This window comes from Macrobrachium rosenbergii, chromosome 42, assembly GCF_040412425.1.
Source record: "Macrobrachium rosenbergii isolate ZJJX-2024 chromosome 42, ASM4041242v1, whole genome shotgun sequence".
In the NCBI taxonomy this organism is placed as follows: domain Eukaryota; kingdom Metazoa; phylum Arthropoda; class Malacostraca; order Decapoda; family Palaemonidae; genus Macrobrachium; species Macrobrachium rosenbergii.
The window spans coordinates 2,499,369-2,522,467 of NC_089782.1; the positions used below are offsets into that span (position 1 = coordinate 2,499,369).

The following is a 23,099-nucleotide window of genomic DNA, read 5'->3' on the forward strand; positions in this document are numbered from 1 at the left end:
TGGCCCCTCATCTCTAGTTACTGACTCCATTTTTTTAAATTCAGAGTTGCTCTAGCAGGATACAATATTTCCTCATGACTCACAACACTGCTAAAAAGAGGACACTAAGCTTCTTTTGCTACATCTTCAGTTTTCATTTTACTAGCTGAGATGGAAACCATAGAGGTTTTCAAAGGGATCCTTTAACAACTACCAACTACCAGATGTAAGAGTGGTACTGTCGGTAACATTTTGCAAAGAAATGCAAAGCCTCAGCGCCCAGCAGAAAGGTCCTAGAAGATGTTACCTCACTCCAGCAGACAACTTTGCACATTCATATCACTGTGGCGCTGCTTACAGTATTGAGAAGAGGATGCAACATCTAGAGGAATTTCTGAATGTTGCTTTTATAGACCTGAAGGATGTTAAGGTAAGTTGATCTGATAGATTGGGACTTCTTCCAGAAGATGGTTAGGGAAGTTTCCAGTGGCAAGTAGCATCAACAGAGCAGCCATGACTATTTTGGGTAACCCTCTTCTAAGTTGCCAACTAAACCTAGGAGGACTGTTTGTACTCCTGTGGGTTCCTCGAGCGTATCCAGATCTCTCAATCCCATATATCACCCAGGCAGAACCAAGCTAAGCACCCAGATCCTTTATGCCCATCAAAATTTCCAATCTTAGAGTATATATCCTCCTGTGATGATGCTCTCTCACTTTTGTCAAAGGGATGGAGAGCTTGCTGCCCATCAGGAAGATCTGTGGCCAAGAAGGGGAACCTAAGATCTATTGTAGTAAGTGACAGGCGCTGGAACCAAAGGTAATGGATGATCCATCAGGAAAGGGGACTTCCTTGTCTCTACAGATCTGACTGATGCTTACTTTACCTTGCCCATTCATCCATGCGTCCAAAATATTTTTAGATTATATATCTTGAATATCCATACGTCAGAAATATTTTAGCTTATATCTTGAATATCCATCGTCCAGGAAATATTTTAGCTTATATCTTGAATATCCATCATCCGAAATATTTTGCTTCTTGCTCTTACCTTTCCCAGCCTTGCTATACAGAGGAGGATTTACTGGTTTCATGCTGCGCTTTGGCTTGGCTACAAATCCACAAATGTTATGCAAACTCTAGCACCAGTAGGAACTTAAACAAATCAATCTGGCCCAAGTCTGTCACCTTTAAATTCAGCAGTGGTTGAGAAGAGATCTGATCACTTTGCAAATATGTCATTTCTGGGTCTTCAAATCCAATTCCTGTATCCAATCTCATCTTTCCACACTTTGGAGATCTACCTAGGTGGAGATAGACACACTGAAAGAATTTTAGTGCATCCTGCTCAACACAACAGCAAGATTGAATCAAGTATTCATCAGTTTCAACAACTTTAAAAGTCCTCCAGCCAAGGTGTGGCAGTCCCTTCTAATTCATCAGACCTCTATGGAAAAGGTTGTTTCAGGAAGCAATTTTTATCTGAGGTCTCTGCAAATGAAGCTGACAAAGCCTTGGTCAGCTGCAAATCAGCCAGTTTCCCTGTTCAGGCTTAGGATGTACTGATAGATCTGCAGTGGTGGCAGGATCCAACCTATCTATCAGTCAGGAAACTACATCTCTGTTTGGACATATCAAATAAAAGTAAGGGGTCTTTCTGTTATATCAACAACTTACAGGTACTGAGTCAGATACTGTTTCCACTGTGAGAGGAAGAGTTGTAGGGTGATAGCAGAAATATCCTTGTATCTGAACAACCATGGAGAAGCAAAACTAAATCTATGTTCTTAGCTTAGTAAGATGCCATCTTTGCCCCCATGTGGGCAGAGCCACGTGGGATGAATAGCACATGTTTTATTTCATTTTAGGAAGAAAATGTGATCACAAACTGTTTCAAAAGAAAACCCTGGCAAATGAAATGTACTAGAGGACTCTAAAAGATCTCTTAGGTGTAATGAATACTGTGTGCATGGAACTGGTTTATTTGGAGATTGATTTGGGAAGTGCAGCTACTTAATATCGTGCGTAGGCAATTGAATTTTTAAAAAATATAATGGAAAGACCTGGTTACAACCATGATTACTTTCACCAATTGATTAATAAAGCAACAGAAGTGAAGTCTCCTAAGGGAGTATATTTCCAAGCATTACAGCGAATCCAGGGATCAGTAAAGACTGAATTAGTCAGATTACGGCAAAAAGTAAGCAAAAACACTGAATCAAGTCGCCAGTTAAGAATAACTTTTAAGTTGTGTGCTGTGCCTTTGTCTTTCAACATCCCTAGTCTGTCCTCTTTGTTATTAGATTGGGAAGATACTTCCTGTGTCCAGTCAGAGGCCTGTTGATATATTTGCAAAGGACAAGGGAAATCAGATGAAAAGTCAAAAACCTACTTACAGCTAGGAAGCCTGGTTTACCTATGTCAAAGAATGCCATGGCTTTTCTGTTCAAGGCCCTGGTCAGGGAAGTACAGGCTAACCTAGACCCTTCTTACATACCTCTCCTGAAAGTAAGATTCGACAATGTGTGAGTGGTTGCAACCACTTTGTTTTCCTAGGAAAATCTCTCTAGTGAGAGTTGTCAGAGTAGCTCACTGGAGATGTAACTCTGTATTTACATCATATTGTTTGTGAGATGTAGGGATTCACTATGTATTGTGCAGTGCTTTTGCCCCTCATTTCAGGAGGGGAATTCATATCCTAAACAATTAGGGTAGCTGTACTCACTTTTAGTGTGTTGCTTAAATGTGTGAATTAATTAAGATTGAAAGGTAAATGTGTGAATTAAGATTGATAGATTTGTACAGCATTTCAGATTTTTATAACAGATTGAAATTAAAGCAAGTGTACACCTTTGTTGAATCTCTCTTGTATCAAATTCAAAAGAATTATTTCTGTCCTTTTATGCTGTTATTTGTAACCACTTATTCTTGAATTGCATGAAAATGTATGCATTAATGGGGATGGATTTAATTTATGGTATATTTAGGAGATTCTTTTAAAAGTATGAAATGAAATTGTAAAATTCTCCTTTTTTTAAATATCTTTAAAAGGTTATTTTTGCTGTCCTCTCTTCCTGTCATTTTTAAAAATAATTTTTTGCTCTATTTAACTGTGCTAAAATATTCAGTCTGCTTTGTGACTTAGTATTTTATAGTTTGGAATTAAAGCAGGTGCAAGAAAATCCTTATACCTGCTTGAATTGTATACCTTCTTAAAGTAGGTTGCATATTATGGTGCAGCCTGAGGAGGAATAACCATGGATAATTGAGAGGTTACTGTTTACATTTTTGTAATTCCAGCAGATATGGTAATGCAAAGTTTAGAACATAAATTTCTGAGTAAATTTTAATTTTACGGTAATCTCTGTATTTACAATTAGATATAGCAAAATTATGGAGGACAGCGAAATTGGACGAGGCAAGAAATGGCAGTATTTCCAGGCAATGCGCTCCGTGTTTGAGGGTGATCAGAGTTATGAACCAATAAAGATTGTATCTACCATGACTTTGCCTCCAGATGGTAAGTATGAGTTAAGGACTGTCACTTGACTACTTCAGATGTATTTTCATTCCATTTCTGATACATCAGAAATGGATATACCTGTACATATATAGTCAAAATTTTTGTTACTCCTGTTGCACAAGTCAGGCTGCACACCAGTCAGTAATCACCAAATGTTAACTAAATAATACACGTTCTCCCCCTTTAATATTGACCCAATTAAACTCTGCTACTTAATGTATTCATTGCAAATGTAAATTATGCTAGCTTACTTGCATGGTTTTGACTCAAACAGTAAATAAACACATAAAACAACTTATTAATACACAAGTATTGAAGGGAAAAATGTATTTGTACAAGTTGGCATTCACTAATGCTTTCTGAATTTTTTAAACAATGTCAGGTTGCTGTACAGTATTCAAATTTTAATTCTTTGAAAAGAAAAAGCAAGAAGAAAGAGTTGAAAACAAACTCTTTAAAAATAAAGGAGAAAGAATGAAAATTGGCATTAGAGATAGGGGAGGTGAATATGAAGAAAAGGACTCTTTGCACTACCGGAAATTGATTCTGAGAACAGCATTTCCATTATAGTCTGAGTTGCCTCAAAACCTTTTATGATGTGGAATCATAGGGTTGTCCCCTGATGCCATTTTTATTTTTAAGAAGTCCTTTCTTTAGTCAATTTCATATGCTTTCTGCCACCTCAAGCATAAAAGGGATTTTGACAAAGGAAAAATCTATTTCTGAGGGAGGCCCTGTGTCACCCGGTGAAATTCCTTTCTTGCACGAATTTCTAGGTATAAATATTGCTAAATATACCAGAGAAAAAAGCTATCAGGAATGCTGGGGTTACTACCCCCAGATCGAGCATCTTCTTATACCAAGAAAATAGACGGCTATGGATAAGGGTGAGTGAAGAATCACAACCACAGAACCACACTCGAAAGACATCCCAATGGCAAAACCCCGGAAGAGCGGAGAGCCGTACCAGCTCCCACACTCACCCGCCCGTGCGGCACCCCAGCGCCATCTGAACTCATTCCAGTCTAGCACCACCCTCAGGCTTGGCATGTCAAAGCATCGGGGGAAACCAGATACTGGGAGGGTCACCGGGTGACACAGGGCCTCCCTCAGAAATAGATTTTTCCTTTGTCAAAATCCCTTTCTGAGTTTGTCCCTGTGTCACCCAGTGAAATAGTAACAGAGAATCATGTCAAGACTGCCAAGATACAAAATAAACAAAAGGTGATCATGAACAAAAACACATGCTATGAAAAATAGATTTAATATATCTCAGCAAAGCAAAGATAATCAAATCACAGGTAAGTATGGGTGGAAACAAAAACACCAACAATACAATGTTATAGACAGGTAAGTATAAACTATACAGAAACAAATACACAATATATCTTATACAATATCAAAAATGTGAGAGTATACTGACGTAAAAAATAAAAATAACACAAGTACCTCTAGGCTTAAATCTAAATACACAGCATAACAAAACACAATCACCAAGACAAACAATAATAATGGCAATACTAGTATCAATTATGAGGAGTAAGGCAGTGAGGCATGATTGATCCAGGAGAAACAGGCAGAGAAATAAATGAGGCAGGCGGGTGGGGGAAAGGATAAGGTTTAAGGATAATTTAAGGTGGGGATGACACTCCCACAGCCACTGTAGAGAAATTTCAGAGCTTCAAGTGATTTTAGATAGTGGCGTTTAAACACTAGATGGTGATTTCCATCCCGTATACTTGGTAAGTTCAGCAAAATCCATATTATGAAAATAATTAGTAGAGGTAGCTACCACACTGATATCATGAACCTTAGGAACTGAATCCGGGTTGGCCTGTTTAATGAAATACAGAATTTGCTGTCTTATAGCATTCAAAGAAAGAGTTCCACCGTTTTCCTTGATAAAGAGAGGACCCGACATACACTGAGGAGTTCTTTGTAAGTAAGCCTTTAGGGTAAAGACTGGGCATAAGGACCGGTCTTGTGGAAGAGGCACCACCTTCCAGGGGGACCACCTGTCCTGAGGGTCTTTGTTTTTCGCTAGGAACCTATGATCAGGGGAAAGAACTCCCGACGGGAGGAAATCAATGCGATCATCACCTCTAGAGAGAGCAGATAGCTCTGAGATTCTGGCACCGGAAGCTAAGCTAATCGGAAACAAGGTCTTCCTTAACAGATCCAGATAAGAGCAATGTGAGTTATCAATATCAGAGGCTAATTTTAGAACATCGTTCAGGAACCAGGTAACAGAATGTGGGCGTGTTACACGGGTCTCAAACGGGCGCATGCTCTAGGGATGGAGGAAAAGTATGAATCTGTAAGGTCAATCTTAAAACCATACAAAAATACCTTCTTCAAGGCTGATTTAGCTGTAGTAATAGTGGCCGAGCTAGGCCTTTTTCAAACAATGATCTAAAGAAAGTAACCGCTAGGTTAGTAGTCATAGTCTGAGCTTCAGATGCCTTCAAAAAGATGCTAATTTTTTAACTGCTGAATCATATTGCCTGAGAGTAGAATCTCTCTTATCTGATTCTAGAAACAGAGTGTTAACGGGGTCCATATTTGCTCCCTTTTGAGCAGCAAATTTTATAAAGTCCATAAAACCAGGGCATTCTGAATTTTTAAGGAAGCTGACACAGTCTTGGTTTGTACTACTTGGGTCAGTCTGGGTTTGGGTATCTGATGACACCGCAACTTGAGCTCCAGAAGCAGAGGGAACCAGTTGCTCTTCGGCTCAATGGGGGCTACCAGGGCTAGTTGGCCCTTGAATGACCTGAGTTTGTGTAGTACTTTCAACAACATGTTTATTGGGGAAACAAGTAGATCCTCTCCCAATTGTTCCAATCTATGGTCATTGCATCCGTGGCGTGGCATGGGGGTCCAGATTGGGAGCCACATAACAGGGAAGTTTGTGATTGCTCTCTGTGGCGAACAGATCCACTTGGAGTCCCGAACCCGGCGGATCCAATTGAACGATTCCCGTCCAGAGACCACTCCGTCTCCAACGGAGTTGTTCTGGACAGAGAATCCGCCACCACGTTCCCGCACCCCCGCTAGGTGGGTGGCTGACAGATGCCAGCCGTGCTTGTTCGCCAGGGAGAAGATAGCTAACATCACCTGATTTATCCGACCGATTTGGAACCGCCCCTGTTTATGCAATGAACCACCACGGCGCTGTCCAACACCAGCCTGATGTGAATCTGGTTGGTGGGCAAAGTTTCTTCAGAGTTAGAAACACTGCCATAGCTTCCAAGGTGTTTATATGGAACTGTCGAAACATTATAGACCATGTCCCTTGTACTTTTTTGTTTTGGAGAGTACCCTCCCAGCCGCTAAATGAAGCGTCTGTGTGGATTACCAGAGCTGGGGGGGAAATTGAAGAGGGACAGACTTCGAAAGGCCTTTGACTGTGGACCATGGTCAAGCCTTGTCTTCAAGATTTGAGGGATTGAAGAGACTCTGTCTCTGAGCCTGACATTGGCTCGTCTCCGCCACACTCTGTTTATGTCTTTAGTCTTGCTTTCAAGAGCAGGTCTGTTACAGATGCAAACTGAAGAGAACAAACTGAAGAGAGCCGAGAATCCTCTCTTGAGACCCGTGGCGGGATGCTGCTTGGCTGGTGGAATAGATTCAGAAATTTCCCTGATACCCAGCCACTGAAACGAGACTCTTAGGGCGGATTCTCCCTGTTCAATTGAAAGCCTAATGACTCCAGGAACTCGATCACTGTGGCTGTAGCCTTCCGGCATTCCTGTATGGTTGGGGCCCAGATTATCCAATTGTCCAGGTATGCTGCTAGGGAGATCCCCGGGACCGTAGCTGCTGAACAACTGTTTCCGCCAGCTTTGTGAATATCCTGGGGCTATATTGAGCCCGAAAGGCATGACCCTGAAGGAGTAGGCCTGTTTCCCTAGTCTGAAACCCAGGAAGGGAGAGAAGTTCCAGCAACCGGACGTGATAATAAGGGTCTGAAAGATCGATAGAGGTGGTGACGGCTCCACGCGGCAGTAGAGTCCGTGACTTGAGCAACTGTAAGCATGCGAAATTTGTCGCGTTGTATGTAGAGATTTAGACGCGACAGATCTAGAATCACTCTTTGCTGGCTGAATCTTTCTTGGGGACAGTGAACAGCCTGCCTTGAAATTTGAGGTGCCTCACTTTCTTTATTGCTCTCTTGTTGAGAAGCTCCGTCACAAAGTCCTGTAGGGCTTTGGAGGAGGGTTGATAAAACCTGGTCAGGGGAGGAGGGTCCTGATCCAGCTCCAACCCAGACCTTGGACACAATGCTGTGTGCCCAAGGACTGAAGGACCACTGGTCTCTGAACCAGTATAGGCGTCCACCTACCTGAACTGGTCTCAGTGGGAGGAAGCAGGTTTGTTTCCTCTAAAGAATCCACTTTTCCCCGGGAGATTCAATCCAGCCCTGCCTCTGTAGGGGCTCGACCTCTACCCCCTTGCGCTCCTATTAAGGCCGTGAAAGACCCCACGGCCTTCATTTCTAGGGTTGTACGCCGAGCAGGGAGATGTCGAGAGCAAGAGGATTGGGCTGGTTGAACCAGCACATACTGTTGGGGTTGAGCCTTGGAGGTGGACGGTTGGTTCACCGTCGAGACCGGAACTGCCTGAACAACCGTCTGGTGTTGTGGTCTCCTGTGTTTTCTAAAATATTTCCCAGGCCTATTCTGGGAACCACCTAGACTCAAGGGTCTTCCGCTTTAAGGCGGAATACCCCACCGGGAGCGCAGACTCTGGTTAGCCCTGGTTGCTTCGCCAGGACACTGGAGACTTCATCCTCTGGGAAAGATTGTCTCCCAGAAAGAACTCTTCATGAGTCTGTTAAGCTCATGACGAATGGTGGCATCAGCGAAGATGAACTTACGGCAATTCATCTTTGCCACCATGAAGTCGTACAGGTCAGTCGACTGAAAACCTGCTAACAGGGATTTAGTCAGAACCTGAAACAATGGCTCCTCTGCAAAGGAGACAGCCGGTCGCTTCAACAGGCACAGCGAATTCAAAGACCGGCTCAACCGACACCGTGCAATTCAACTCAGCCTTCAGGAGAGCTTCCGGGAGCTTAGGAAGCTGCTCGCTGAACTGGTTTGAACAGCGCAATCTGCGTCCAATTTACCGACAGTAAATGTGGATGGAGCGTCTCTCCAGAACTCATCACCCCCGGGAAGATCAGAGACATGGATCTGATTCCCTAAGCTGAGGCAAGGGTTTGCCATCCAAGCAAGCCTGAGCGGTTTGATAGCAACCTTGTTCAGGCAGGGAGTGGGCAGCTTACCCCCGAGAGAAAACATAGTGTAGTTGCCCTTGAAGGGGTCAACTTCATGTTCTCCGCCTTCACTGAAAAGGTGCGCAAGAGAGCAGATTGCGCCTGATCCCTAGGGAAGATCACCGTCTCCTTTAGGGACCTTGTCTGAGCGTACCCAGGCTTCCTCCGTCAGCCTAACGGCCTGGGTAGGGGGGGCAAGAGATCAGCCAGGAAGAACTCCAGTTCCTCTAGACGCCTGGTACCTAACCTTCAATGGTCAAGGTGTCTTCATGCCGGATAGCACGAAGAGCAAAACGCCATGGGTTCCCACACATCAAAAGGAGGGAGGGTAGCAGTGTCAGGGATCTGATAGTGCGGTCCGCCCCACCGAGCGTGCCATATCAGCAATCAGGAGATTCTCCTGACTCTGAAGCCTCTCCGTCAACTTTGAGAGTTTGGCCTCCACCTCCGTAGAGAACCTCTCCAACAACATCCCCGCAAACGCCTCAGGGTCAAAGGCAGGCTGGCGAGAGGGCTGGGCCTGGCCACCTCTTACTCACCCTTTGCCCGAGGTACCTGGTTTGCTCCCGGAGGCCACATTCAGCAACCTTGGCTTCGACGGGGAAAGGGGATGCCTTCGGGAAGACGAGGACTTGAAGCCCTTCGCCTTCCACGACTTCTTCAACTTGGGGACAGTAGACTGGAGCGCTGTCCTCAAGATAGAAGATTTAGCAAAGCCCTGGAAAAAAGAGACAGAGATGAAGGGGAATCAAACAGGGCGCCCGCCCCACTGTCTCACTTACCTCTCTACCTACCTCCTGGTCCTGGTCGGTGTTCATGGGCTCCAGGTCCAAATCCAGAGCGCGACATCCTCCAAACCTCCGCGTAAAGGGGTCCTCTTGCAGTGGCTGGGTCACGACCCGGATCTGCTCGATGATGGGTGCAGCCACATCACCTGGGTACGGCCGCAGCGATCCGGGCGCTGGGGTAGAGCAAGTCCCTCAGCTTCCCGTCCGAGGACGTAGGGCTTCCCGGGCGGAACGTTCCTCCCAAACCCAGCCACCCAGGCGCGAGAGAGACTCTAAGGGCCTCCTTCTTGGAGGACTCGTCAGCCTGAAAGGGGCAGGGAATCAAGGAAGGGCTAATATACTGTAAAATATATAAAATATTTAGAACATAAATATGAAAACATAGCAAACTGTAACTATAACGTGAAGAACGAAAAGAAAGCAGCTTACCGACTTCGTTCTGGATGCATCCACAGAGCGCAAAGCAACCTCACAGCCTTCCGGATGCCAGACGATCAGGTCATCCAGCCGGACCGCACAGCCAGCGTGGGTCCGACACACCACATGCCCGTAGGGTTGGTGGAGGTGGCAGTACACCCGGCTCCTCACAACGAACAGTCTGTAAGTGTGAACAGTATATGAACCTACCACCACTCTAAGAAACTTAAACTAAGCAGGCACAGGTATTTTCAAACTGTACTGCCGGAGCACTCAGAATGAAAAACCCGTCAGAGACGGGCCCTACCAGAAAAAGTAACTTAAATTTAAGGTAAGCAAAAAATTTCAACTGCCGGAATACTCCGGCGGAACGAAAGCCGAGTCAACAGGACCCTTACCACAAGGGATGCCGGGAATAAAACGGCGGAACCAGGGGTGAGGATCACCGGACTCTGATAACAATAACAAGAAAACAAAATATATATCCGAACAGCGGGATGAGCTGGGAAATAAACTGGAACAATAAAATGCATATATATACAGAGGATGGTAACATAATCGGTTAACAATGACATAAAAACTCAGCATTCCCGGAGTCCGCAACCACCCCTCCGGGATCCCAAGCCTCCACCGAGAGAACAATAGAAGGGTGAGGCTACAAAACACCACAGATCCACAAGGGCAGGTGTAAGCGCCAGTCAACCCAACTAGAGCATCCCGAACGCCGGAGCGAACAAAGAACAAGGCTGAGAAAAAAACCCTGAGAATGTTTGAAAACCTGCTCGATCCTAGGGAGAGCGGGTTAACGAGACACTGAGCCAAGAAAAATGCCATCTGGGACCAGCCCTGGGAGGGAGCGAATCCCTCCACCAGAAAGATCCACAACATGGGGTGAGTCAAAGTCGGACACCGACGTCACCCACAAGAGAAGATGACAAAGAGCTGGACCCAGGGTAGATCAGGGTAGAAAGGGGAGGGGGAGGGGGATGGTGGGGTAAGGGAAGGGAGTAGGCCAGAGCAGAGGAAAACAGGAGACTGGGGAAGATGCCTTCACCTGCTCAACTGTAAACACAACCACGCTAGGTAAATAATACCAGATCATGGCCTACCCCGAAGGAAAGGGGAAGGAATAGCAAGACCTAAGGTATTCATACTCTCACCCCAAACATAGACGTAGCCTATGAAATAAAAAGAGGAGAAGAAAGGGAGGGATGAGAGAAACAACAGGAGAGAAATTCCCAGATGAAGACCAACCAGAGCCGAAAGAAAGGGAATGCTATAAAAGCATGGAGGAGACACACCCATACAGAAAAAAGATCAACCCCTCCGTAAAGAAGGGGGAGGACAATGGGGTCTCACTCCACAACCCAAACAACGGTCAGTGGATGGAACAACAACAGAAACTCCTCAACCTGCTGATCCCCCTCCCACCTAACCTAACTCAGGGGGGAGAGCAGGAGGCCAATAAGCATTCAAAATAAAAGCCTAACGTACACTAGGCAGGATATAAAAACCCCACAAAGGGAAGTTAACCAATAATAATAAATCACCATCAAATAATTAAACAATAAAATAATCTTGTGCTTGTGGGCGTAGTTGCACCGAAGAAAGCGACAGGAAGTAAACAGGAAAACTGTACCTGAACCCCACGGTAAAATTAATAATTCTAAGCAGTGAAAACATGATGTCAAGCATCAAGCAAAAATAATAATTATAAATCTATAACTGTCAAGGGGAAACATCCTGGGGAGTTACTAAAGCGGGAAGATGACGGGAACCCAAATGCAGGAACCCTAATGATGCGGTTCAACAAAATTATCGTTAGGGAAACACCGAAAAACCCAGCCCAGAAACGCCACCAGGATGAATCCTAGGGGAAATAACGATAAGAATTTCGACAAAGAGAAGCCCAAACAGAACAAGCTGGACGGGGTAAACCTCGCATTGTTGGACATGGCTGACTAGGGGACGCCAAGGCCATAACAGAACCACGTATAATTAATAAATACGGGCTGAAACAGCCAAAAATCATAAAACCCCACAATAAGATGGTACTTAACTTGGATACAGTAAAGCTGCTGGGGATTCATACATGGAAAGGCAAAAAAAGGCCAAAAGCACAAGAACAAACAAACTCGGCAAGAACAAAAATCATTGCTAGAAATGGAATGAGTTCAGATGGTGCTGGGGTCGCCGCAACAACACAGCGGGTGAGTGTGGAGCTGGTACGGCCCTCACTCTTCCGAGGGATTTTGCCATTGGGATGTCTTTCGAGTGTGGTTCTGTGGTTGTGATTCTTCACTCACCCTTGGTCCATACCGACATCTTCATGGTAAGATGGTCGATCTGGGGGTAGTAACCCCAGCATTCCTGATAGCTTTTTTCTGGTATATTTAGCAATATTTATACCTAGAAATTCGTGTAAGAAAGGAATTTCACCGGGTGACAACTCAGACAAACCAGAAAAATGTACAATCAACACCATACAAAGGATTTGTCACTAGCTTATGCTTTTTCAAATGCAGAATTGGAGAATGATATTGCCAAATACAGTGCAATACAGGAGAGAACATCAGTTAAAAATATAAAAAGATGAACTTGTTATGACAGTTGCACTTCATTGAAGAACTTGAAAAGTTATTGCCCTTTCCAGAAAGGTTTCAGAATGTATTGCTGATTTACCGCTGAAATCCATAGTTACTGAATATTTTGAATTAAGACCCAATTGTACCTGGGCTTTAATCTGTTCTTATCTGTCTGTGAATCCTGAACATACTTGAGTCAGCTTTTAACAAGTTTTAATTTGTCTTTGTTCTTGTGAGATAGACCAGTCTTGATTTTTTTTTATTAGAAGAAGAGGGAACCAATACTTCACATCCAATGTTTCTGTATTGGCAGTACTGTATAATGCTTAGCTGTGCTGTGTTCACCTTCAAAAGGTTTAATGAAGGAAAAGAACTCCATTTTCAATGGCCTTGTCACACTCCACTGACATTTTGCAAGGAGTAAAGACCTACTGAACACCAGGTTAGTCACAATCTACAGTCCTGGGATTGATTGTGCTGCAAGAACTGAATTTCGCCACTTGTTCTTATTACGTTGTCATGTGCCTTTTGTTAATTTTCCATATACATATACATGTGAACTCCTTGGACAGGTTTATTTGACATTGCACTGTTGAGAGCTTTTATTAAAATTTGGTGTCTGCCTTATTCTTTTTCAGGGTTATTTAAATATTCTTTAAATATTTTACCTTTTCCTAGTATATGGTAATGGTTACCTTCAATTCATTGTTTATGTTGTAGGTATTCATTGCTGCATAAATTTTTGTTTTTGTAATATTAGGAGAAAAGGGATTTTGACAAAGGAAAAATCTATTTCTGAGGGAGGCCCTGTGTCACCCGGTGAAATTCCTATTAATTAAATTTCTAGGTATAGATATTGACTAAATATACCAGAGAAAAAGCTATCAGGAAATGCTGGGGTTACTAGCCCGGAGATCGAACATCTATTATGAAATAGGCGTGGCGGTATAGATATAGGGTGAGTGATTGTTGTCATTGCCACAGGACTGCACTCTGTAGATATCCCAGTGACAAAATCCCGAGAACGTGAGGAGCCGATCTAACGCCCGCACTCACCTGCCCGTCCAACCGACGACCCCAGCGCCATCTGTACTCATTCCAGGCTAGCACCCCCACAAGCTTGGTATGCCTACTCGGGAGGGGAAATCTAGACCCTGGGAGGGTCACCCAGGACACAGGGCCTCCTCAGAAATAGATTTTCCTTTGTCAAAATCCCTTTTCTGAGCTCGTCCCCATGTGTCAGCCGGTGAAATCATTGACAGAGAATCATACTAAGCTTTGGTTGAAAGTCTAAAAAAATTCAAATAGTTAGGTGGACATGTATAAAAACACTATTTTGAAAATAGTTTTAATTATCCCTCAAAACATGATTAAATACCAAAGGTATAGGCAGATAAACTGAGTTATAACTAGGGATACAATTAATATCACAGTAAAGGACATGAGAAACAACTATGTACATAAATAATACTATAATGGGAAGGTACTAAGACTAAATAAACGACAGAAAATTTATAAAGGTACCTCCGGCTTAAAACTAAATTACAGTAAACATAACATGCAAGAGATCCAAACTTAAAAACTAAAAACTAACACTGCAAAATTGTACAACATAATATGAGGAGCCAGGCTGTGAAGCATGTCTGGTCCAGGAGAAAATGGCAGGGCAAGTAAATGAGGCAGGCGGGCGGGGGAAGGATAGGGATTAAAGGTTAATTTAAGGTGGAGGGACAATGCTCCCCCACAGCCACCGTGGGAACTTTCAGAGCTTCCAGTGATTTCAGATAGTGGCGTTTGAACACTGATGGAGATTTCCAGCCCGTATACTTCTTAAGCTCATCAAAATTCTTAGTATGAAAATAATTAGTGGAGGTAGCCACTGCTTGGATATCATGAACCTTAGGGACTGAATCCGGATTAGCTTGTTTAATGAAGTATAGAATTTGTTGTCTGATAGCCTTTAAAGAAAGCGTTCCTCCTTTTCCTGATAAAAAGAGGACCAGACAAACACTGAGAAGTTCTCCGTAAATAGGCCCTCAAGGTAGCGACTGGGCATAAAGACAGGTCTTGTGGAAGAGGAACAACCTTCCAGGGGACCACCTATCCTGAGGTCTTCATTTTTTGCTAAGAACCTTGATCTGGGGAAAGCAGAACTTCTCCTGACGGAGAAAATCCACATGATTCGCACCTCTAGAGAGAGCAGACAGTTCTGATATTCTGGCACCTGAAGCTAGACTAATTAGGAACAACGTCTTCCTTAACAGATTCAAATAAGAACATTGATCGTTATTAGTTTCTGAGGCTAATTTTAGAACATCGTTAAGAAACCAGGAAACAGAGATGTGGACGGTCGCTGAGTCTCAAACGAGCGCATGCTCTGGGAATGGATGAAAAATATGAATCTGTTAAATCAATCTTAAAACCATGCAAAAACACCTTTTTCAAAGCTGATTTCGCTGTGGTAATGGTGGCCGGAGCCAGACCTTTTTCAAAAAGTGATCTAAAGAATGATATTGCCAAATTGGTGGTCATGACTTGAGCTTCAGATTCCTTCAAAAAGATGCTAACTTTTTAACTTCTGAATCGTACTGTCTGAGGGTAGAATCTCTTTTATCTGATTCCAGAAACAGAGTATTAACGGGATCAATATCTGCACCTCTCTGAGCGGGGGTCATTTCATAAAGTCCATAAAGCCAGGGCATTCAGAATTCTTGAGGAAGCTGACACAGTCCGTGTTTTATTTCTACTTGAGTCAGCTGTGGCTTGGGTATTTGATGACCCTGCAGTTTGAGCTCCAGAAGAAGAGGGAACCAATTGCTCTTCGGCCAGTTGGGAGCTACCAGGGCCACTTGACCTTTGAATGACCTGAGCTTGTGCAACACCTTCATCAGCAGGTTTATTATGCGGAGATAGATAGATTTTCTGCCATTTGTTCCAGTCCACTGACATTGCATCCGTAGCATGAGCTCGAGGATCCAGGTTGGGAGCAACATAACAAGGGAGTTTGTGATTGCTCTCCGTGGCAAACAAGTCCACCTGAAGGCCCGGAACCTGACATATCCATCTGAAAGAAGCCTTGTCCAGGGACCATTCTGACTCCAGCGGAGTTGCCCTGAACAGGGAGTCTGCAATGACATTCGGACTCCTGCTAGATGGGTAGCTGATAGGTGCCAGCCGTGCTTCTCCGCCAGGGAGAAAATGGCTATCATCACTTGGTTTATCCATTTCGATTTGGAACCCCTCTGTTTATGCAATGTACCACTACTGCGCTGTCCAGCACCAGCCTGATATGAATCTGGTTGGTGGGGCAAAGTTTTTCAGAGTTAGAAACACTGCCATTGCCTCCAAAATGTTTATGTGGAACTGACGGAACAGAGTGGACCATGTACCCTGTACCTTTTCTTTTGGTGAGTACCCTCCCAGCCGCTTAACGGGGAGGTCTGTGGATTATTAGAGCTGGGGGAGGGAATTCAAGGGGGACTGACTTCGAAAGACCCTTGACTGTGGACCATTTAGTCTTTTCCTCAGCACCGGAGGAATTAAAGATACCTTGTCCCTGAGCTTGACATTGGCTCGTCTCCGCCACACTCTGTTTATGTCTTTCAGTTTTGCTTTAGGAGCAGGTCTGTTACGGATGCATTAACTGAAGAGAACCCTGGATTCTTTCTTGCGTTCTCAGAGGCTTCCTGCATTTGAGGAATTGCCTGGTGGCTTGGCTATTTCTCTCCGTTTGGCTGGCGGAATAGACAGCTTGTGCGACCAGATCCCAGCTGGATACCCAGCCACTGAAATCGAGCATCCGGAGTTAGGCGGGACTTCTCCCTGTTTATCTGAAAGCCTAGGGATTCCAGAAACTCGATCACCATGGCCGTAGCTCTCCGCACTCCCGGGCGTTGGATGCCCAAATTATCCAATCGTCCAGGTATGCGGCAGCGATTTCCCCGGGACCGTAACTGCTGCACTACCATTATCCGCCAGCCATGAAAATTCTGGGTGCTATGTTGAGCCCGAACGGCATGACCCTGAAGGAGTAGGCTTGTTTCCCCAGTCTGAACCCTAGGAAGGGAGAGAATTCCGCGCAAATCGGGACGTGATAATATGCGTCTGAAAGATCTATAGAGGTGGTGACGGCTCCACGAGGAAGTAGAGTCCGTACCTGCGCGATTGTAAGCATGTGAAATTTGTCGCATTGTATGTAAAGATTGAGACACGATATATCCAAGATTACCCTTTGTTGACTGGAGTCTTTCTTGGGAACACTGAACAGCCCTTTCAAGTCCAACTCCACCCCAAACCTTTGGAGACTATGCTGCTGTGGGCCCACCAAGGACCACCCCCAAACCTTTGAAAGATATCAACAGTGTCCACTGGTCCCACTGAACAGGTGAAGTCTGCCATCCACCTGACTGGTCTCACTGGGAAGGTGCAGCTTTGCCTCCTCTACCTCGGCCTCCTCTCCCCCGGGAGAGGGATCCACACAGCCTTGCCTCTGAAGGAGGCTCTTGCTCTAGGCCTATTCCCCTGTAAAGGCCTCCAAACGACCCTGGCCCTCATAGGAGGGGTTGTATACAGGAGAGACGCCACGAAGGAAGGCGCAGCAAGGAGTGCTGAGCTGGCTGCACCAGCACGAACTGTTGAGGCTGGGCCTTAGAGGTAGAAGGCTGGCAAACTGGCGAGACAGGTACAGCTTGGACAACAGCCTGTTGGTGTTGTCTTCTGTGCCTCCTGTATCTCTTACCAGGTCTATTTTGAGGGCCGGCAGACTCGGGGTTTTATTTTTAAAAGCGGGGATACCCCAGCGGAGCGCAGACTCTGATTTGCCCTGGTTGCCTCAGCCAGGACATTATTGACTTCTTCTTCCGGGAAGATACTAGCTCCCCAGAAGGAACTTTTCATGAGCTTATTAGGCTCATGTCTTATGGTAGCGTCGGCGAAGATGTACTTGCAACAGTTCATCCGCGCTACCATGAAGTCAAACAAGTCCGCCTGAAATCCCGCTAACAGAGACTTCGTCAGGACTTGGAAGAGTGGCTCATCAGAAAACGTCACTGTTCCCTTGATTCCGCCAGGCACAGGGAGTTCAATGATCGGCTCAACCGGCACCTAGCCTCAAACTCTGCTTTCAGGAGGGCTTCCGGCAGTTTGGGAAGCTGCTCAACTGATAAGGTGGATGCACACCTGGGTCCAGCTTACCCGATGTAAAAGTGGCCGGGCATCCTTCCAGAATTCATCGTCTCCGGGAAGATCAGAGAGGGGATCAGTCTCCCGGAGCTGAGGCAACGGCTTACCTTCTGAGCATGCCTGGGCAGTCGCGAGAGCCACCTTAGTCATGCAGGGGGTCGGGATCCTATCTCCCAACGAGAACATCGTGAGAATCTGCCCTTGAAGGGGGTCAACTTAGTGTTCTCCGCCTGCCACTCATTAAAGGTGCGCATCAATGTTAGACTGTGCCTGGTCCCTTGGGAAGATCACTGTCTCCTTCGGGACCTTATCCGTCCCTTACCCAAGCTTCCTCCGTCAGCCTGGCGAAGCCTGGGTAGGGGGGGCAGCAGATCAGGATGAAAGAATTCCAACTCCTCGAGCCTGATAATGCAGTCTTGACCCTCGATCGTTAGGGTATCTTCATGCCGGGAGCATGAAGGGCCAAACGCCAGGGATTTCCCTTGTCAAATGGAGGGAGGGCGGAGGCATCCGGAATGGGGTAATGAACTGCTGACCCACCGGAGCGCATGAACCCGGAGAGCATAGTCTCCTGGCTCTGCAGCCTCTCCGTAAGCTTGTTAAGCTTAGCATCAACCTCCAAGGAAAACCTCTGTAAGAGCATCCATCAAACTCCTCCGGGTCAAAGGCAGGATGGCGAGGAGGGCTAGCCTTAGCTGCCCTCAAACTCGCTCCCTTAGCAGAGGGAGGGTTTGCCTGCTTTATCAAGCCACCGGACTAGCATCCCGTGGCTTCACCGGAGGGAAGGGTTCATGCCTTATTAGGAGGTTGTGACTTATAGCCCTTCGCCTTCCAAGACTTCTTCAACTTGGGGACAGCGGATTGCGCCCTGTCCTCCAAGTAAGAAGATTTTTGAAAGCCCTGAAAAGAAGCGGTGGATGAAGGGGAATCAAAAAGGGAGCCCACCCCCACTGCCTCACTTACCTCCCTACCTACCTCCTGGTCCTGTTCAGTGTTCATTGGTTCCAGGTTGAGGTTTATGGCCGCCACTTCCTCCAACACCTCCACGTTACAAATTTTCGTCCTGGGGAGGCTGGGTCTCTACCAGATCTGCTCGATGACAGGAGCGGCGACTTTAGGTGGAACAGCCGCTGAGATCCGGCGCCCGGGGTAAAGCAGGTTCGGATGTTCTCATCCAGAACATGATATTTTCCCCGACGGAACGTTCCTGCCGTAACCAGCCACCCAGGCTCATTTTGGAACCCAAGGCGTATTTTTATGGAAGCTTGGTCGGCCTGGAAGAGAGCAGGGACTTAATAACCTAGCGCTCATGTGAAGAGATATATATATCAACATATCAAGAACATAACGTAGTTGAAACAATCAGGCAACCAGGTAAACTAAAGGCAGTAACTATAGAATGCTTACTGACTCGTCCTGGACACGCTCAGTCACAGAGCGTAAGCAAACCTCACAACCGTCCGGGTGCCATACAATGAGGTCGTTGATCCGCACTGCACGGCCCGAATGAGAACGGCAGACCACGTGCCCATAGGGCTGGTGCAGCACAGCAGTGCACCCAGGCTCCTCACAACGCTACTGTCTGTAAGTGGGAGAAGGTAATGAACACACTAATTTAAGTGCTGAATGGAGCAGAACCGGAGATAGACACCTTAACAACAGCAGGTAATGGAGCATGCTAAATAATTTATACCAACCCGCCGGAGCATTCCGCGGGACGATAAATCAGAGCAAAACATGACACACACTAAATTAAGGAGCGCGGGAGATAGTTCGACGGAGCAGGCCTCAACCTAGGATCATGCAACTCTTAATTATAAAATCAACTTGAAGTATAATTACTGCCGAGTCCGGCAGCAAGCATTAATTTATACCGGACCCACCAAATGCTCGGGGACGATAAACCAGAGCAAAACATGACACACATTAAATCAAGAAACTCTGGAGATAGTTCGACGGAGTAGGACCTTAACTTAGGATCATGCAACTCTTAATTGTAAAATCAACTTAAAGTATAATTACTGCCGGAGACCGGTAGTAAGTAAATGGTTAACAATATAGGATAGCAGTACACTGCTGGTCAAAGTGCTCCGGCGCAGACCCCTCCGAGATCCCGTGCCTCCGTCACTTGGTTACAGCGGGAGGGCGGGATAAATCATTACCTCCAGTTAGTATACAGCTAGAGAACTAGGTGTGACTAAGGCCAACCTACTGAAAACCAAAACCACCGGAGTGGTAACAGGTAAGAAGGCAACGGGAGGGCCGAGGACGGCGGAGCGGAACCTGCTAGGAAATGTTTGAACCCTGAGGGTGATCGGGTTCAGCCCGACCCGGAGGAAAGCGAACCAACGAAAACACTAGCCGAAAGCGGTTGACACCAGAACGGAGGCCAGGAGGGTGGGTGACTCTCAACTGGGAACCGGACTAGTCCCCATGGGTGACGATCGAAGAGACCAACGTCCCACACGCGGGGAGATGACACACCACTGGCAAAGTCAGGGAGGCAGTACTTAGAATGGTGGAATCGAGAGTTATGTTCAAGTGGACGGGGACCCCCTATCCACTGACTAAAACTCCCACGGGCATCGACACAGACGTATCGACTTCCCTGCGCAGGGGAGACTCATGACACTCACCAAAAGTACTAGGGGAGGATAGGACAACAGCACTAGTCTATAGCAACGCCAAACTCTCACCCTCCTCTGAAGGCACAGCCCAGATAGTAAAAGGGAGGAGAGAGGAGAGAAAGAGGGGTGGAAGGGAGAGAAATTCCTGTAAAGTAGTCCAACCAACAACCGACCCATAGGGTAGAAGGGCAATGTATAAAGAAGATCCCCGTTTTATTTTTCCTTCTCTCCCTCATTAGAGGGAGGAGGGGATGGGGCTTCAGATGCCCTAGCAAACCCAAAAACGGGTGGTAAGGTGGATGGAACAACAAACGGGAACTCCCTCGACCAGCCTACCCTCCTCCCCGCTCAAGCGACACAGTCGGGAGAGATGGGAGCTAAGACAATGCCAAAGCCTAACCTGAATAGCCTAACCCACCGATTGGAGCGAGAGGGCAAGGCTAAGATCAATAACTGATAAGTACCGCTAAAGTTAACCAATAACTACATAAGTACACATAATATGATCGAATATACAAAAATATAAGAACTTGTGCTAAGCGTATAGCCTAACCGAGCGAGGCGAACAGGAGGTAGGCAGCCAACTGGCTGCACCTGATGCCAAGCCCGGACCACAATAAATCCGAATTATCCATGTCATCCATTACACTACAAATCAGAGAAACTGACAAAAGAAAGCACCACCTTGGAGAGGGAATCTACCCGTGCGAGAGCCTGGTATCAGCTATGAATTAACTGTAAGAACCAAGATAAGGGGAGGAAGCCTCCGTGAGGAATGACGCTAATCAAGGTACCAGAACCGCCCACATAGATAAACACCTCCAAAAGGAACTTCTTGAAGGGGAATTACTAAACATGAGTAAAATTGTAAATGACCGAGAGAAACCCTGCAGAAACAAGCTGTAAGGGTGTACCTCAAGGTCATCATGGCGGAGGCGGAGAACGCCGGGGAGCGTCCAATATATGACCCTGTAAATATTAATTTACGGGTCAATAAAAGCCTCTGATAATAAAACCCCACAAGAAGATGGTACTTAACTTCATAACGGTGAAATTGCTTGAAGACATGATGAAATTCACGGAAAATTAGGGCAAAAGCCAGCACAAAAAAGATCTTCCGGAAGGAAAAACACGTGCTGGTATGGAATGAGTACAGATGGCGCTGGGGTCGCTGGGTTGGCGGGCAGGTGAGTGCAGGCGTTAGGATCGGCTCCTCACGTTCCGGGGTTTTGTCATTGGGATATCTACAGAGTGCAGTCCTGTGGCAGTGACAACAATCACTAACCCATATCTATACCGACGTCTATTTCATAATAGATGTTCGATCTGGGGGTAGTAACCCCAGCATTTCCTGATAGCTTTTTCTCTGGTATATTTAGCAATATCTATACCTAGAAATTTGTGCATAATACGAATTTCACCGGCTGACACAGGGACGAGCTCAGAAATTGTATTTTTCATTGTGGTATGTATATTTTCCCTCAATTGCAGTAGTGTTCAGGATTTATTTTACATTACAGTCTCCAAGTTGGGAACATCTTGATTTACAGACAACTCATGCTTGTGAACAAACTCCAGTAAAGTAAAGTACAGTATCTTGTATAGAAAATTCAAAATGCTTAGTGATTGAAAACACTGTTTGTCCTGCACTTCATTGCCTTGCGCCTGCTGCTAAGCTGCTTGTTTGAATCAGAACCTTTGCCACCAGTGTGAGATAACTGCTTAATCTCATATTTGCTGCAGATATCGAATCTTTTGCCTCTTGCCTCCAGAAAATCCAGTGAAAGTGCTGGTGATCCAGCCGAATAAAAAAAATGGTGGTGGGTGATATGTCATTTACACTTTTTCAGATAGAAGAAGCTATTACATTTATAAAATGTAACGGTAGGTTTAGCAAGAAAAATTTTTTTTATTTATAAACAATTCCAAAGTGAGCATAATGTTACATTTCATCAGCAGACCTCATTACTCCCTCTATGCCCCTTCCCCAAAATATGCACACAATGTTTATACAGAACAAAGGTTTATAAAATTGGTATTGCCAAAAAATAAAACAGTATTTTTTGATAACTGTTACTTTGAAGGTGCAAAATATCCTGATGTTATGATGTGGTTCATGTAATAGTAATAAAATGCATAATTCCTTCTCAGGTTACTGTTCATCACAACCTTTATTTTATCGTTTTTGCAATTGATTTTCAAGTGCATGTACAGTATCATGTATTGTAGCATACCATAGCATTTTATTTGTTAAAGCCTCATGCTTAACAACGATATTCATATGCTAAGTTTAGCCTAATGGTCTGATGGTAATTTCGCCTTGATGGTTTTATAGTCTAGGTTAACACAAAACAAAATAGGCTGTACCAAGTTATCTGACGGCATGGAATAAGTCTGTGCATACATACATACTAGCCGCACACAATTGCATTTATCTTTTAATTTGAAAAAATAAAAAAATGAGAAAACACAGTAAACATTAATGAGAATACTGTAGCATAAAATATAAGTAAAAAAGTAAAGGATGTGAGTGTTACTGTGCTTAGACTTTAATGTAAAATACCTCAGTTCTCTTCTCTCTCTCTCTCTCTCTCTCTCTCTCTCTCTCTCTCTGTAGCCTATGATATGATTGCATTTACCTTTGGTTTGAAAAAATAATAATGAAAAATACAGTAAAAATATAAACGAGAATATTGTGGCATAAAATATTAATTAAAA

At 45.0% G+C, this 23,099-nt stretch overlaps 1 protein-coding gene across 3 annotated transcripts in view; it reads left to right on the plus strand.

The window, feature by feature from the left end:
• LOC136827877 (uncharacterized) overlaps positions 1 to 23,099 on the plus strand; it is an 870,075-nt gene that overhangs the window by 709,414 nt on the left and 137,562 nt on the right. Inside the window, exon 1 of one of the 3 annotated variants that reach the window (XM_067085338.1) lies at positions 3,363 to 3,499. The exons of the other annotated variants lie outside the window; for them this stretch is intronic. Coding sequence (XP_066941439.1) covers positions 3,373 to 3,499 — 127 coding nt within the window. The 5' untranslated portion in view covers positions 3,363 to 3,372. Of the gene's footprint in view, positions 1 to 3,362; positions 3,500 to 23,099 lie in introns of those variants that run through there. 3 annotated transcript variants of the gene reach the window in all.